This window comes from Ursus arctos, unplaced genomic scaffold (assembly GCF_023065955.2).
Source record: "Ursus arctos isolate Adak ecotype North America unplaced genomic scaffold, UrsArc2.0 scaffold_2, whole genome shotgun sequence".
NCBI lineage: Eukaryota > Metazoa > Chordata > Mammalia > Carnivora > Ursidae > Ursus > Ursus arctos.
Genome location: NW_026622874.1, coordinates 86,731,960 through 86,745,508, shown reverse-complemented (window position 1 = coordinate 86,745,508; position 13,549 = coordinate 86,731,960). Strand labels below are relative to the sequence as shown.

Here is a 13,549-nt window from a genome sequence, read left to right as displayed (position 1 = left end):
CACGCCCAGGTCAGGGACCAGGACACAGCCTCAGAAAGAGCAAAGGCCCAGGTCGCATAGTTAGCAAACTGCATGCAGCCCGGGGCCGAACGCAGCCCCTAGATGTTTTGTGTGGCCTGCCATGGTGTTAGATAAAAGATGTATTTGGGCGCCTGGGCGGCTCAGTTGGTTAAGCATCTGCCTTTGGCTCGGATCATGATCCCAGGATCCTGGAATCGAGCCCCGAATTGTCACGCTCCTTGCTCAGCAGGGAGTCTGCTTCTCCCTCTTCTCTGCCCTTCCCCTCTGCTCGTGCTCACTCTCTCTCTCTCTCACACACAAAAAAATCTATAAAAATCTATACCTATTAAAAATACAGTGCTGAAAAAAAAGATGTATTTGTTTTTAACATCTTAAAAATCCGAGTTTGGGGCTTCTCTTGACTGTGAGAAGCTATGTCCTTGCCGAAGTGGCCTTGCCACATGACAGCAGGAGCTGGAGTGGAGTGGTGGCTGCCCCTTTAGATGGGGCATATGCTCTCCAGGTCACCCCTGTCCCCACCACTCCCTATTGCCCTGTATTTTCCCCACGTTATCACCCACCAGACAGGAATTTGAGTTGTGACCCCTGCGTGGAAGGTCAGCATGGCAGATTTCCTGGTGATGACAGGAACGTGGAAAGCTAGTCACTTTGTCCTTCTGTTTTGAATTTGAGCAAAATGGAGAAAGATTAAAAAAAAGGGCCCCTCCGACCACAACACACATAGCAAACCCCCAATCCTGAGGGGTAGGAGAGCATCATGGAGTTGTAGCTTTATAAGAGCTAGAAGCCCAGAGAGGTTAAGTGGTTTGGCACAGGTCACACAGCAAACAGTAGCAGGTTGGGCCAGTACCGAGGGGGGTGGTGCCTCTCTGTTTGCCTCTGAGACCCCATCTGTGTGAAGTTGATGGCCTCACTGCTAACCTCCCTTCTTTCCTTTGCCCCATTTCAGTCTCCACAACCCTGTGGAAACAGAAGGCTAGGCTCTTCCCTCTCTAGGGACCCTAGGCTGCCCTGCCGTCTCTGCAGGCCTTAGCTGGACTTTCAGCAGATCGATCCCTTAAGGGTGGGGGGTTCTGCTGCTGTGACCACAGAAGGACCTTGGCCCCAAAGAGCCCCTGGAGAGGGTGTGTTTGCTGGTGTCACTGCTGAGAGTCTGAGTGGTCAGCAGGAAGCTGGAAGCTCTTGCTCTTTCTCATGTCCCCCAAGGCAGGGGGCTCAGGCCTCCTCCCCTCCCTCTAGGACCAGGGAGGGGAAGGAGAGGTGTGGCTGCCCAAGGGTGCCTGCTGGCAATGCTGGACTAGCTGGGCCCCCAGAATCTGCCATTGTCAGCTCCTGCTCCCATCAGCTCTGGGGCACTGGGCATGGCCTGGACTGATCATTTGTGTCCTGTCCTGCACCGTGACTCTCTGTGCATCTGTCCTGAATGAGGATGAGGGCTGCCCCCCTTGGGGGTCAGGTAACAGTCTTCCCACCAAGCAGGGCCTGTGGCGGATTGCAAGGTGGCGTCTATGCATTTCTGGATCTGTCCCCAGCACCCCCTGCCCCGCCCTGCAGCTCCCAGAGTTCAAAGCAGTTGACAGCCACTCTGTCCAGCCTGTCACCCTCCCCTTCCCTCCCCACAGTGTCCACTCTGCTCTCGGCTCCAAAAACCAGGCCAGCCACCCACGTACCTCGCTGCACCCGCTCAGAAGTGCAAGCTGCAAACCCCAGCAGGTGTTTGAGCCCGGGGTTTGCAAACTGTGCCCTGCCTGGGGGCCCAGAGCGGTGCTGGCATGAGGCACAGCAGGGAGGAGGGAGACTTGTGGATGTAACCCTGAGCCCCCCAACCACAAAACCAATACAGTGTTTTTATATCTGTTTGTTCAGTCTGTTTTTATTGTATCTGTATTTCTTCATTCTACAAATATTTACTGAGCATCTACTGTGTGCCAGGCACTGTTCTGGGTGCTGAGGACATAGCAGTGAATCAAACAAAGCTCCTGTTTTCGTGAAGCTGAAGTTTGGTGTGGGTGGGAAGACCATCAAAAACCAAATAATTGGGGCTATCGCTTTTGGGGAGACGGAGTAGACATACTTCTCCCTATTCCTCCTGCTAAGTACAACTGAAATCCTAGAACATTAGACATAAAGCAAGCGTAAGAAGATGCTGAAAGGTAGACAGAAGACAGTAGGCTGGACTGGGGCCAAGAGACAGCACGTTGGTGAGTACTTTTTCTAGTGCATTCCAGTTTGGAAATGAAGAAGTCAGCAACCCAGCACTGCCAAACGGCACGTGCACGCACACGCACACGCGCACACACACACACACACACCCAACCAAAAGTCTGCTTTCTGTAGCCAAAAGACCAGGAAAGGGGCAGCCTACCAAGACAGGAAACTTAGCAATAACTGCTCTCGATAGTCCTACATCACAGAAAACAAACCACAAACAAGCCAACAGTTGTGGTTTGACCCCCCCACTCATGCCAAGCTTAGACTCACCTCACCAGGCTGTCATGAGGCCCCTCACCGGCTGCGGTGAGAGCAGAGTAGGGAGCCGGGAGGGTCACTTTGCTGGAACAGTAACAAGTCCCACCCACCCAAGAGTGGCAGTGGCGGTCACATGCGGAGCCCGGACCCCTAGCCCCAGCAGGGGGTAGCATGACTAGAAGTTTCCCCTTAAGACTGGGAACACCACTCTTCCTCAGCCCAGTGCTGGAAGTTCTTGCTCATACAGTAAAGCATGGAAAGTAAACCAAAGGCATACAGATTGGAAAGGAAGAACTAAGCCATACTTATTTGCAGATGACATTGACGGTCTATGTAGAAAAATCCAAGAGAGCTACCAAAAAATGCCTAGACCTAATAGACGAGTTCAGTACAGTCTTGGTATACGAGAGAAAACCACAAAAATCAATTGCATTTCTTTTTTTTTTTTTTTTAAGATTTATTGATTTTACAGAGCGTGTGAGTGTGTGAGAGTGGGGGGAGGGGCAGAGAATCTTCAAGCACACTCTCCACTGAGCAGGGAGCCTGAAACCAGGAGTCAGACGCTCAACCAATGGAGCCACCCAATCAATCTTTTAAAAAGATTTATTTATTTATTTGAGAGAGAGCGAGCCCAGGCAGGGGAAGGGCAGAGGGAGAGGAAGAGAATCTCAAGCAGACATGCCGCTGAGCGTGGAGCCCGATGTGGGGCTCTGTCTCAAGACCCTGAGATCATGGCCTGAGCCGAAACCAAGAGTCAGATGCTCACTGACTGAGCCACCCGGGCGCCCCAGTGCCCCAATCAGTTATATTTCTATAAACTAACATTGAACAGCTGGACAACAAAACTAAAAATACAATACTGTTTGCACCTTAAAAAGTGAAACGCTTTGTCATAAATCTAACAAAAAACATCTGTAGGACTTGCATGCTCAAAACCACAAAATGCTAATGGGAGAAATCAAAGAAGATCGAAATAAATAGAGAGATATACCATGTTTGTGGTAAAGACGCCAGTTCTCAAGTTGATATACAGGTTTCATGCAATTCCTATTAAAATCTCAGCAAGATTTCTTGTAGGTATAGACAAGAGTATTCTAGAATTTATTAGGAAAGGCAAAGAAACTAGAATAGCTAAAACAATTTTGAGAAAGAAGACGAAAAGTGGGAGGAATCAGTCTATCCAATTTCAAGACTTAATAAATAGTTACAGTAGTCTAGGCTGTGTGGTATGGGTGGAGGGATACACAGAGATCAATGGGCAGAACAAGGGACCCAGAAATAGACCCACACACAGAGGCCTAACTGATATTTGACAAATATGCAAACCCGTTAAGTGGATGGGGGAGTAGCCTTTTCAGCAAATGGTGCTGGAACTATTGGACATTCAAAAGAAAAATCAATCTTGATCTAAACTCCATGCCTTGTATAAAAATTAACTCAAAATGGGTCATGGACCTAAGTATAAATTGTAAAACTATAAAATTTTTAGAAAAAGAAAGAAAATCTTTGGGTTCTAGACATAGGCAAAGAGGTTTTAGATTTGATATCAAATGGATCAAAAGCATAAATGGGAAATTTGATAAATTGGATGTCAGCAAAATCAAACACTTGCTCTGTGACAGACTTGTTAAGAGGTTGGAAAGACAAGTTACAGGAAGAAAACGTTTGTAAGCCACCTCTCTGACAAAGGCCTGGTATTTAGGATCTATACAAACACTCCAAACTCAACAGAAAACAACAGCAGCAAAACAATCCGATTAGAAAGTGGGCAGAAGAACACGAGCAGATATTTTGCCAAAGAGGATAAACAGATGGCAAGTAAGCAACTGAAAAGATGTTCAACACCATTAGCCATTAGGAACACGCAAATGAAAACCACAATGAGGTGTTACTACACATCTATCCGAATCGCTAAGATAATAAAAAAAAAAAGTGACAACATGACATGCTGGTGGAGATGTGGAGAAACCCCCTGATGTAAGGGAACAAATGGTTGATACACACAGCAGCCGGAATGACTCTCCAGAGAATTATACTGAGTATGAAAGCCAGTCCCCAAAATACGCACTGTGTGATTCCATTTATGCAACATTCTTAAAATGACAAAATTAGAGAAATGAGCTGATTACTGGTTGCCAGAGGTTGGGAGGGGAGGGGTGTGGCTGTAAAATGGCAAAGGAGGGATTGTGGTGGTGATGGATGGAGATGTTCTGTATCCTGACTGTATCTGTTTCAGTACGCTGGCTGGGGACTGTATTTGCAAGATATTACCATTGAGGGAAACTGGGTAAAGGATACATGGATCTCTCTGTATTATTTCTTACAACTGCATGTGAATCTATAATTATCCCAAAATAGAAAGTTTCATTTAAGAACAAAGAATAATAAATAATAGGAAGAAAAGCTACAGGAGAATTACAGGGTGTGGCGAGGGCTGAGATGAAATTGAACAGGGGTGTGTGACAGGGAGAGACGCGCCTCCTCTGGTTGGGTCATCAGACTTGGGAGTTGGACCTGCTCCTGGATAACATCCTTGATCATATAAAGACTAGAAGTTCACTTTAAAACTAAGCTATGTAAGAGAGGGGAATTTATAGAAAGTAATTGTACAAGAAGTTGGGTAGCCAATGACAGACACCCAGTTCAAACTGGCTTAGGGAAAGAAAAAAATTCGATAAAGGAACTTGGGCTCCCATAACTGAAAAGTCCAGGGATAATGGCTTCAGCTCAGGGATCTAGCTCCTTACCATGGCTCTGCTTTGAGTCAGCCTCCTTAGCAAGTTGCGTAGTGGCAAGACAGTCTCCAGCAGCTCCAGGCTCAAATCCCACCAGCTTGGCACACTGGGAGAAATACGTCCGAGAGTCCTGGGATCAAGTCTCATTAGCCTGACTTGGGAGTCACATGCCCATCCTTGAACCTGTTACTGTGGCCAGAGGGAAGTGTTGCTCTCACTGGCCACGTGTTGGCCATGTGATCACCCCTAAAAGTTGGGGGTCAGGCCAGCTCCACACAAACCATGTGGCCTGAGAGGAGGGGAACACTGGTCCCTTAACAGAATGGATGCCAGTCAGGCAAAACCAACCTATGTATCCTCGTGGAATCCCAGGAAAAGCCTGCTTCTTTATTCTCTAACTTCACGTTCTGAGTTTCCACCTCTGTAGTTCAAACACACATCCCACTTTGAACTAGTCTTGAGTTTTATTGCTTAGAAGAGAGAGTATCTGACTGGACCAACTTTGGTCAGATGCTCAGCCCTCATCCAATCATCTATGAACAGGGGGCAGGGTCACCTACTGGCCTCTTTGATGATGGACAGGGCGGTTCTAAGATGGGCCAGGTGGACCCCGTCGCTGTCTATTACAGACACAAAAGCTTCTGAGAGATCTAAATTAGCTCCTTAGTATGAAAGAACAAGGAATCCATTCACGGTTTTGGCAGTAAGGGACAGGTGATGATAGGGGATCTCTGTGAGAAAGGCTGAATCCTCACACTTCCCTTTGCTTTCCTTCTGGGTGGCCTGGGGCTGATAAAGAGAAGAGCAGTGGTGTGTGAGGTGGGCTGCCCTGACTTTGAGGAATGTATGGGTGGGGATGTTGAGAGACCCGAAGGGTGGCTGGCATAAGGGGAGGCTGGATGCTCTGAGACAGCTGAACCCCCGATTCGGAGGAAACCAGTCATCAGGGCAGAGACTGGGGAGCAAGGACCTGGAGACCAGACTGGGTGCAATGAGCTGGAGCCAGGCAGGTCCCCACTCCTGGTTCTAAATGTCACCGCCCAGTCTCGGCCAGAGGAATTAGGTGGGAGGCCACTTCTAGAAGAGACACTGGGTCACAGTAGACCAGCAGCCTGGCCCGCTGATCTCCAGCCCCACACCGCCCTTCCCTTCTTTCCAGTTGTGGCTAGGACAGATTCTCCAGCTCCGGCTGGCTCCGCGTCCACATTAGGTGAGTGTGGCCAAGAGTGGCCAGTGGTGCTTGGAGGAAGGGTGGAGCAGAGCACCACACGTGTCCTGATAACTTAATCTCTCAGAGCGAGAGTTTGGAAATGAAGCCAGACAGAAGTGGCTAGTAAGAATGTTGAAACTGCTGATGGCAGTAATGACAGCAAACCTTTCCTGAGGGCCTAGTCTATGGGCCAGGCCCTGTTCTGAGGTGTTTGGAGTGGCCTATCTCCTTCAATCCTTGCAACGGCGTTGTGAGCTGGTGCTGTTGTTACGTCCATTAAAATGATATGAGGAGTAAGAGGCAGAGAGGTTAAGCATCTTGCCCAAAGTCACACATGAGGAAATTTAACCCCATGGACCCCAGCTTTTAGAGTGTCTGCCCCCCTCCATCTACTTCTCTGTCATCACTCTCCCTCAATCCAGCATCCCAGACCTCCTGTGGTCTGCGGACTGTTCCCTACTGCCTTGCACCTCTGCACCTTTGCACATGCCCTTCCCTCTTCTTGGAATGCCCTTCCCCCCGGCAGACTCTCGTTTGTCCTCCAAGACCCTGTGCAAGCCTGGTTGGGTTCTGGTGACCTTGCCCGAGGCTGGCCCCCTTGGATGGAAGGTCTCGCTCTTGCCTTGCCTCCCAGTAATAAACGCTGTCATGTCCGTGTCACCGAGTACAGCCTGAGTGAAGCAGGGACCTCATCTTGGTCTTCTCTGGCCCAGAGGAGGCAGCTGTGCAGGGTGGATGCATGTCCGGCGGGTGGGCTTTCCTGTCCGCTGCCCAGCCTCACTGTGGCGCCTCTCTCCTCGTCTCTTGGCAGCCTGGCGTGGGGCTCCTTCACCTGCTGCATGGCGGCCTCTGTCACCACCCTCAACTCCTACACCAAGACGGTCATTGAGTTCCGGCACAAGCGCAAGGTCTTTGAGCAGGGCTACCGGGAGGAGCCGACCTTCATAGACCCTGAGGCCATCAAGTACTTCCGGGAGAGGTCAGTGCACATGGGTCACCTCTGGCCACCATTGGGAATCCAAAGCCCAGGGTTTGGCCTCAGTGGCCACAGGGCTCCAGTCAAAAACTGGAGTGAGTGATCTGACAGAAACATCCTTGGGGGGTAGTGGGGGTTGAAGGGACAGGCTGGGTGAGGCAGGGTTTGGACCCCACTGTGTTAGAATATCTGGGACATTTTGATGTTTTATGGGACGTGAGGTTGCCTTGCGATCAGAGCCTGAGAAACCAAGAGGAAGAGAACTGAGTCTCAGTGTTTGGTACTTAGCCCCAGGCTTCTGAGAACCAGGCTTCTTAGGGGCATACAGAGAATGAACCAACGGCCCCTTCTTGGGCTCTGTCACAGCACTGAGTGAAGAGAGGACCCAGCAGTGGGGTTGTTGATGACTGCTGGAGGAGGAGGTCTCCTCAAGGCCAGGGACTACATCTGATCACTTGAGTCCTCAGAGTCCAGTTGGAAATAGAAGAAGTGACAATAAGTTGTGTGTGTATGAATGGACGGATGAATGGTTGGGTATATGTATGTGTATGGTCAGGTGGGTGGATGGATGGATTTATGAATGGATGGGTGGGTATGTGGATGGATGGATGGATGGACGGTTGGATGGATACATGTATGTATGTATTGGTGGGGGATGGGTGGATGGATGGATGCCCTGTCAGGAGCACAGAGGGAGAGGCCTGGATATAGTGGGATCCACAAATCCGCGGACAGGAATGGCGGGCATGGCTGGGAGACCCTGCACCCTCTCCCAGGGCACCACACCCATCTTCACACCGTGACCCTCAGCAGACTCCCCTCAGTCACCCCTGAAAGCCCAGTGGGTGGATGGATGGATGGATGGATGGTGGATAATGGATGAGTGGAAGGACAGACAGACAGATAGCATATTTCCTGGGACCCCCTCCTAAGTAAACTACCCACACCCAAATCCTTATCACAGTGTCGGTCCTGGGGGAGCTGACTGGATATGCAATAATGCCTTTCAATGGCAGGGAACTGAAAGGTTGTCAGGACTGATGACCGTCTGAGGAGGAAAAGGGGGAAGGAGGCTGTGGAGCTGCATTCTCTGTGGGGCAGTGGAAAGGTTTCAAGCCGAGGAGTCACATGACGGAGGCCACACAGGGACCTCTCTCTGACTGCTGCAGACCCTGTCATCTCTCCTGTGCCATGAGGGTCTCCTTTCTGTCCCTTGAACACGGCAAGCTCACCCCCTCTTGGGGCCTTTGCACTTGCTCTGCCCTTGCCTGGAGTGCTCACCTGGCTGGCTCACTGGGGTCTCAGCGTGCACGTCGCCTGCTCGGAGAGGCCTTCCTTAACCCCTCGCTCTAAGTTTGCCCCACACACTCCAGTCGCTCTTTTCCCAGAACACCTACGCACCCTGACCTTGGTCTGTTTGTGTTTGATAGTTTGTAGGCCGTGAGCTCCAGGATAGACGGGCTTCGCTGTCTTGGTCCCCGCTGTATTCTGAGCACCTACAACTAGGCCAGGCACCTAGTAGGTGCTTTTTTATTTTTCTTTGGGTAACCGATGGAATTGTTCTCCCTGGAGACCTCAGGCCTGGCTGCCTCTTACCGTTTCAGCCCAAACTTCTTCATCGGGCAGATTCAGCTTCCCAGCAGCCCCATGCTAGAGTCCCAGGTCAGGTGTCCAGTCTGGGGCCAGGCAGCTGTGGCTGGGGAGCTCAGACTGCCCAGGCAGACAGGGCTGCCTCGCCTGTGGCTGCGGACAAAGTGTGCTCACTAGGAGGGTGGCCATGGCCAGCAGAGGACGGGACCCGCAGTGGGCACTCCAGAAATGCTAATAGCAGCCGCACGCACAGCCGGTGTCTAAAACCACCCCTTAACGCTGCATCCCCAGCTGTCCCCTCGGCTGCGGGGGAGCCTGCGGCATCCGCGGGCGGGCTGGTTTTGCTGAGGCAGAAAACAGGACCTCCTAGTACCCCAGCAGCAAGAAGTTGCTGTTTGCTCCTGCCCTGGTTGCCACGGTCCCTGGCAGCTCAGGCCCCAGCTCTGTGGGGCAGACAGATAGTTCCCAGCATATGTGCAGAATATCACTTTACACGTTCATAACTCGAGCATCATGCACAGGTTAATCAAGTTTTATTTCCCATCCTCTCCGAGGAGAACATTTCAGCTTAGCTGGGCTGTTCTGGTTTTTTTTTTTTTTTTTTTTTTTTGGTGCCTTCCCCACAAAGCCCAGAGCATTGGATCTCTGTCTGTACAGGCTTGCAAGTGGCCCAGCAGCAGCAGGGCTGCAATTCTGCAATGGCCAGTGTCCCCAGAACTGCAGCCATGGACACCAGGGGAGAGATCGGAGGGGCCCACCTGCCTAAGTTTCCTCCCCCTTGGGGGACGGGGGGTTCCATGGAAGGGGGTGGGAGTAGGGGCTTGGGGGAAGCCTCAGTCTGAGTGTGTGGGCGTTCCAGGCCCGTGGCTTCAGTGCTGTGTGACTTGGGGGAAGGCGCTGAGCCTGTCTGGGCCAGTGTCCTCTGACCCCCAGCGGGAGAGCCCAGAGCCGTCAGCATCCTGGGAAGTCACACTTTGATAACCCTGGTAATGTGCTGAGCACAGAACTCCATTTTGCGTGTGTGAGTCTGTTTCCTTTGCCACTGATGTGAAATATAAAGCTTGGTAATGATTGGGACGATTAGCTTAGGAGATGGCATTTTAGGCATTAGGAATCTAAGAACCAGATTAATAAGCACAGCAGACATATGGTGCCTGCCCCGTGCCAAGCACTCTCTGTCTGCTGCGGATGTGACTCGGTGACTCCCACCACACCTCTGCGAGGTAGTAGGTACTATTGTGTTTCCGTTTCATAGATGCGAAATCAAGGCACAGAGAGGTAAAGCGACTTGTCTGAGGTCACACAGCTGGTAAGTGCCAGAGCTGGGATTTGAAGCAGGCCACCATCAGTCTCGTGATGTGTGGCCTCTCAGGACTGGTCAGCAGCCTCTGCCCCGCGGTGTTGAGGTGGGAGCTGGGCTTGCAGGGGTGACTGAGGGGAGTCTGCTGAGGGTCACGGTGTGAAGATGGGTGTGGTGCCCTGGGAGAGGGTGCAGGGTGTCCCAGCCGTGCCCGCCATTCCTGTCCGTGGATTTGTGGATCCCACTATATCCAGGCCTCTCCCTCTGTGCTCCTGACAGGGCAAGATGCCGCCCCATGGGGGCTGATGGAGGAGGGAGGGCCTGGTCTGCCCCCACACCCCACCCTACTCCTATTGGAGTTTTCTCTGGGGAGCCTATTACAGGTCTCGGGACTCGGGCAGATTCTGAACAGTTTCCCGGGGTTTTGAAATGCGTGTGTGTGTGTGTGTGTGTGTGTGTGTGTGTGTGCACGTGCGCATGTATGCATGGGGAGGGGCCAGTGTGCACGAGGGTGGACCAGGGGGTGGGTAGCCTACCCCCTGACTCTGAGCAGCCTTGCCCACTTAGAGAAATGTCTGGAATTAAGTGCTCCCCAGTCACCCTGCCTGCCATCCCCAAGGAGGGCGTCTTAATGGGGCCTCCTGACGGGAGGGTCGGAAGCTGCCGAAGGAAAGGTAAATGTTTGCAGACCGGGCTTTCTTGAATGCTTAATGTTCGGAGCTGCTTTAACAACTTGTGGAGGAGAGCCAGACCGGTCGGACTGGCCTCCAGCAGGAATCCAGCTGCACCAAGCAGACATCCCGCCTCCCTGGGGGAAGCCGCCGGGGTGGGAGAGCCAAAGTCTGGGAGCTTCCAGGGGGGAGAGCTCTCGGTCCTCTGGTGGCCTCCTCCCTGGGGAATCAGATCGCAGGCTTTCACCTTGCTCTACGGCATGTCCCACTCTCTGAACTTACTTGTTGATTCATTTACGGCCTCGTTTGTGCCTGCCGCCTTCCCGTGCGCGCACCGTCAGAGAAAGGGGGGAGCCGTCCTTCTGGCTTCCACTCGGGCCTGGCACCTAGCACCTCAGGGGCTCAGTAAGTTGTGTGACTAATTCTCCATAAGAATTACATGGTTACTCACACCCAGTGCTGGGCTGGCTTCCTCACGGCCCAGGCCTGTTCTGGGCCTGGCCTGCGTGCACTCATTTAACCCCGAATGCGCCCGCTAAGAAATCGACCGGGGTTGAAATTAACTCGGCAGTTGACTAGCTGTGGGTCACTTCCCCTCTTGGAGCCTCAGTTTTCCTGGCTGGAAAATGGGCTGGCACCCTTCCTTGCAGTTTTGTTTTGAGGATTACATGAGATGATGCAGTGACGTTTTGGTTACAAAACTGGGGGTCCCCCCTTCCCTACCCACACCCCCGCCAGAAACCGCCCTCTGTACAAGGCAAGGAAGACACACTCCCAGCTTGAGAAAGGGGCGCAGCACACACTGTAAGCTGGCGGCCCTTGGAGAATCCTGTCGAAAGATGTGCTTTGTTTGGCCCCCACAGTGGTTTAAAAATGTTTAAATTTGGCTGACTTTTAAGAATCAGAAGATTTCGTGTTAAAACGTCAAGGTTGTTGCTTCTCACGAGAAAGCTGAGGGTCTGGCTGCATGGGGGCCCCCGCTCTCCCATGGTGTCAGTGGGCTGGAGCGAGCAGCATCTGCCCCGGAAGTCCCCCAGGCTCTCCCAGCACCTGCCCAGCCCCTGGCTCAGGGTCTAGTGAGCACAGCAAGGTACCACTGTGAGGTCTCCTGGAAGGAACGGCAGGCCAAGGGCCCAGGCCCACCCCAGGGCAGCTGGAGGATAAAAGAGCTTTCAGAGATGAAACCCTTGAGCCAAGTTTTTCGAGACACGTGCAGCGCTCGCCAGCCAGATGGGCAGCGGGTGAGAGAAGGCGTTCTCAGGCACAAGCAGCAGCAATGGGCAAAGGCCCGGAGGGGGAACGCACAAGTGGATTTAGGAAAATCTGAGCAGTTGGGTTGATTTATGAGTGGGAGTTGGACCTGAGTCTCTGATCTCTCTCATCCTCCCACAGCATTGAGGTGGGGGCTGGCGGCCCCAGAGAATTTAATAGTACAGGCTTGAGACCCGTGGAATAGGAACCCTCCCCAGGCCTCCTTCCTGGGTTGCACGCAGCCCTCACTGGGCCTCGAGGCAGACGTGCAGGAGCCTGACTCCGAGATGGGGGAGATGGGCACAGACTTACATGATTTCTATGCCATCGAAGGCCTGAGCCCCCCCTTTGCCCATCTCCCTGCCTGTGCAGAGGGGGGCTCTCTGCTGTCTGCTCTCTCCTATCTGTTGTAGGGAAACTCTTGGAAGAGCCTGTCTCCACTTTGTCCCCTCTCTCTCACAGCACAACCCACTACAGTCTGCCGGGCACCCTCCACTGCCCCACGCAGCTCCCAGGGGCCCTGACCCTCTGCGTATACCCTCCTCCCTCAGCCTCGCTGGCCACTCCCTCCTCCCCTCCCCTTCTTCTGTTAAATGGTGATGCTCCCAGGACCCTTTCTGGGCCCTCCTCTGTCCTCATTTGACGTAAGCCTCAGTGGCCACACGTGTGCCAGGACTCCCACATTCTTAGTCCGCCCCAGACCGCCTGACTCCATATCCATCTGCCTCTGTGTCGCTTCTACTTTGGATTCTCAAAAGCACCAAAAATCAGCATGGCCAGGACCGACTCATGATGGTCTCCTCCAAACCTAGGCCTATTGCCGTGTCTCTCTGCCCCCCTGTGGTTCTGCGCATGCGAGCCGGACCCCTGCGAGCCCTGCATGGTCTTCCTGCATCTGGCCTCACCCCGCCCATCTGCGCCCCCTCCCCAGCAGGATACCCCTTCACTGTGCTACGGGGCTCAGGGCACCTCTGCCCCCAGCTTTCTGCCTAAAACACTGCAGCGATTTCCCACAGCTCTAGGACAGCTTCTTGTCGTCACCTATATGGCCCAGCCACCGCCTAGCCTCACCGAGGACCCTGGTCCCCTCCCCCTGCGCGCAGCGCCCCCTGGACCCTTGCAGTTCCCCGGCCAGGTGTCTCTACCTGCCCAGAGCCGCTGGACCGCTGTTCTCTCTGCCTGGAGTGCCTCCCACTCTAACTTGTTGACGTTCAACCTTCAGGTGGTGCTTCCAGCATCGACCCTGAGCCAGACAAACCCCTCTCTGCCCTGGAACAGCCCCGTGAACCGTCCCCCACCATACTCAGCTCTAACCGTGCAGTTCCT

The 13,549-nt window shown here is 52.8% G+C and overlaps 1 protein-coding gene across 1 annotated transcript in view; it reads left to right on the top strand.

The window, feature by feature from the left end:
* The window catches only part of GSG1L (GSG1 like), a 205,187-nt gene that overhangs the window by 172,788 nt on the left and 18,850 nt on the right, over positions 1–13,549 (top strand). The window contains exon 5 of the mRNA XM_026515663.4: positions 7,247–7,414. Within this exon, the coding sequence (XP_026371448.2) occupies positions 7,247–7,414 (168 nt within the window). The remainder of the gene's footprint in view (positions 1–7,246; positions 7,415–13,549) is intronic.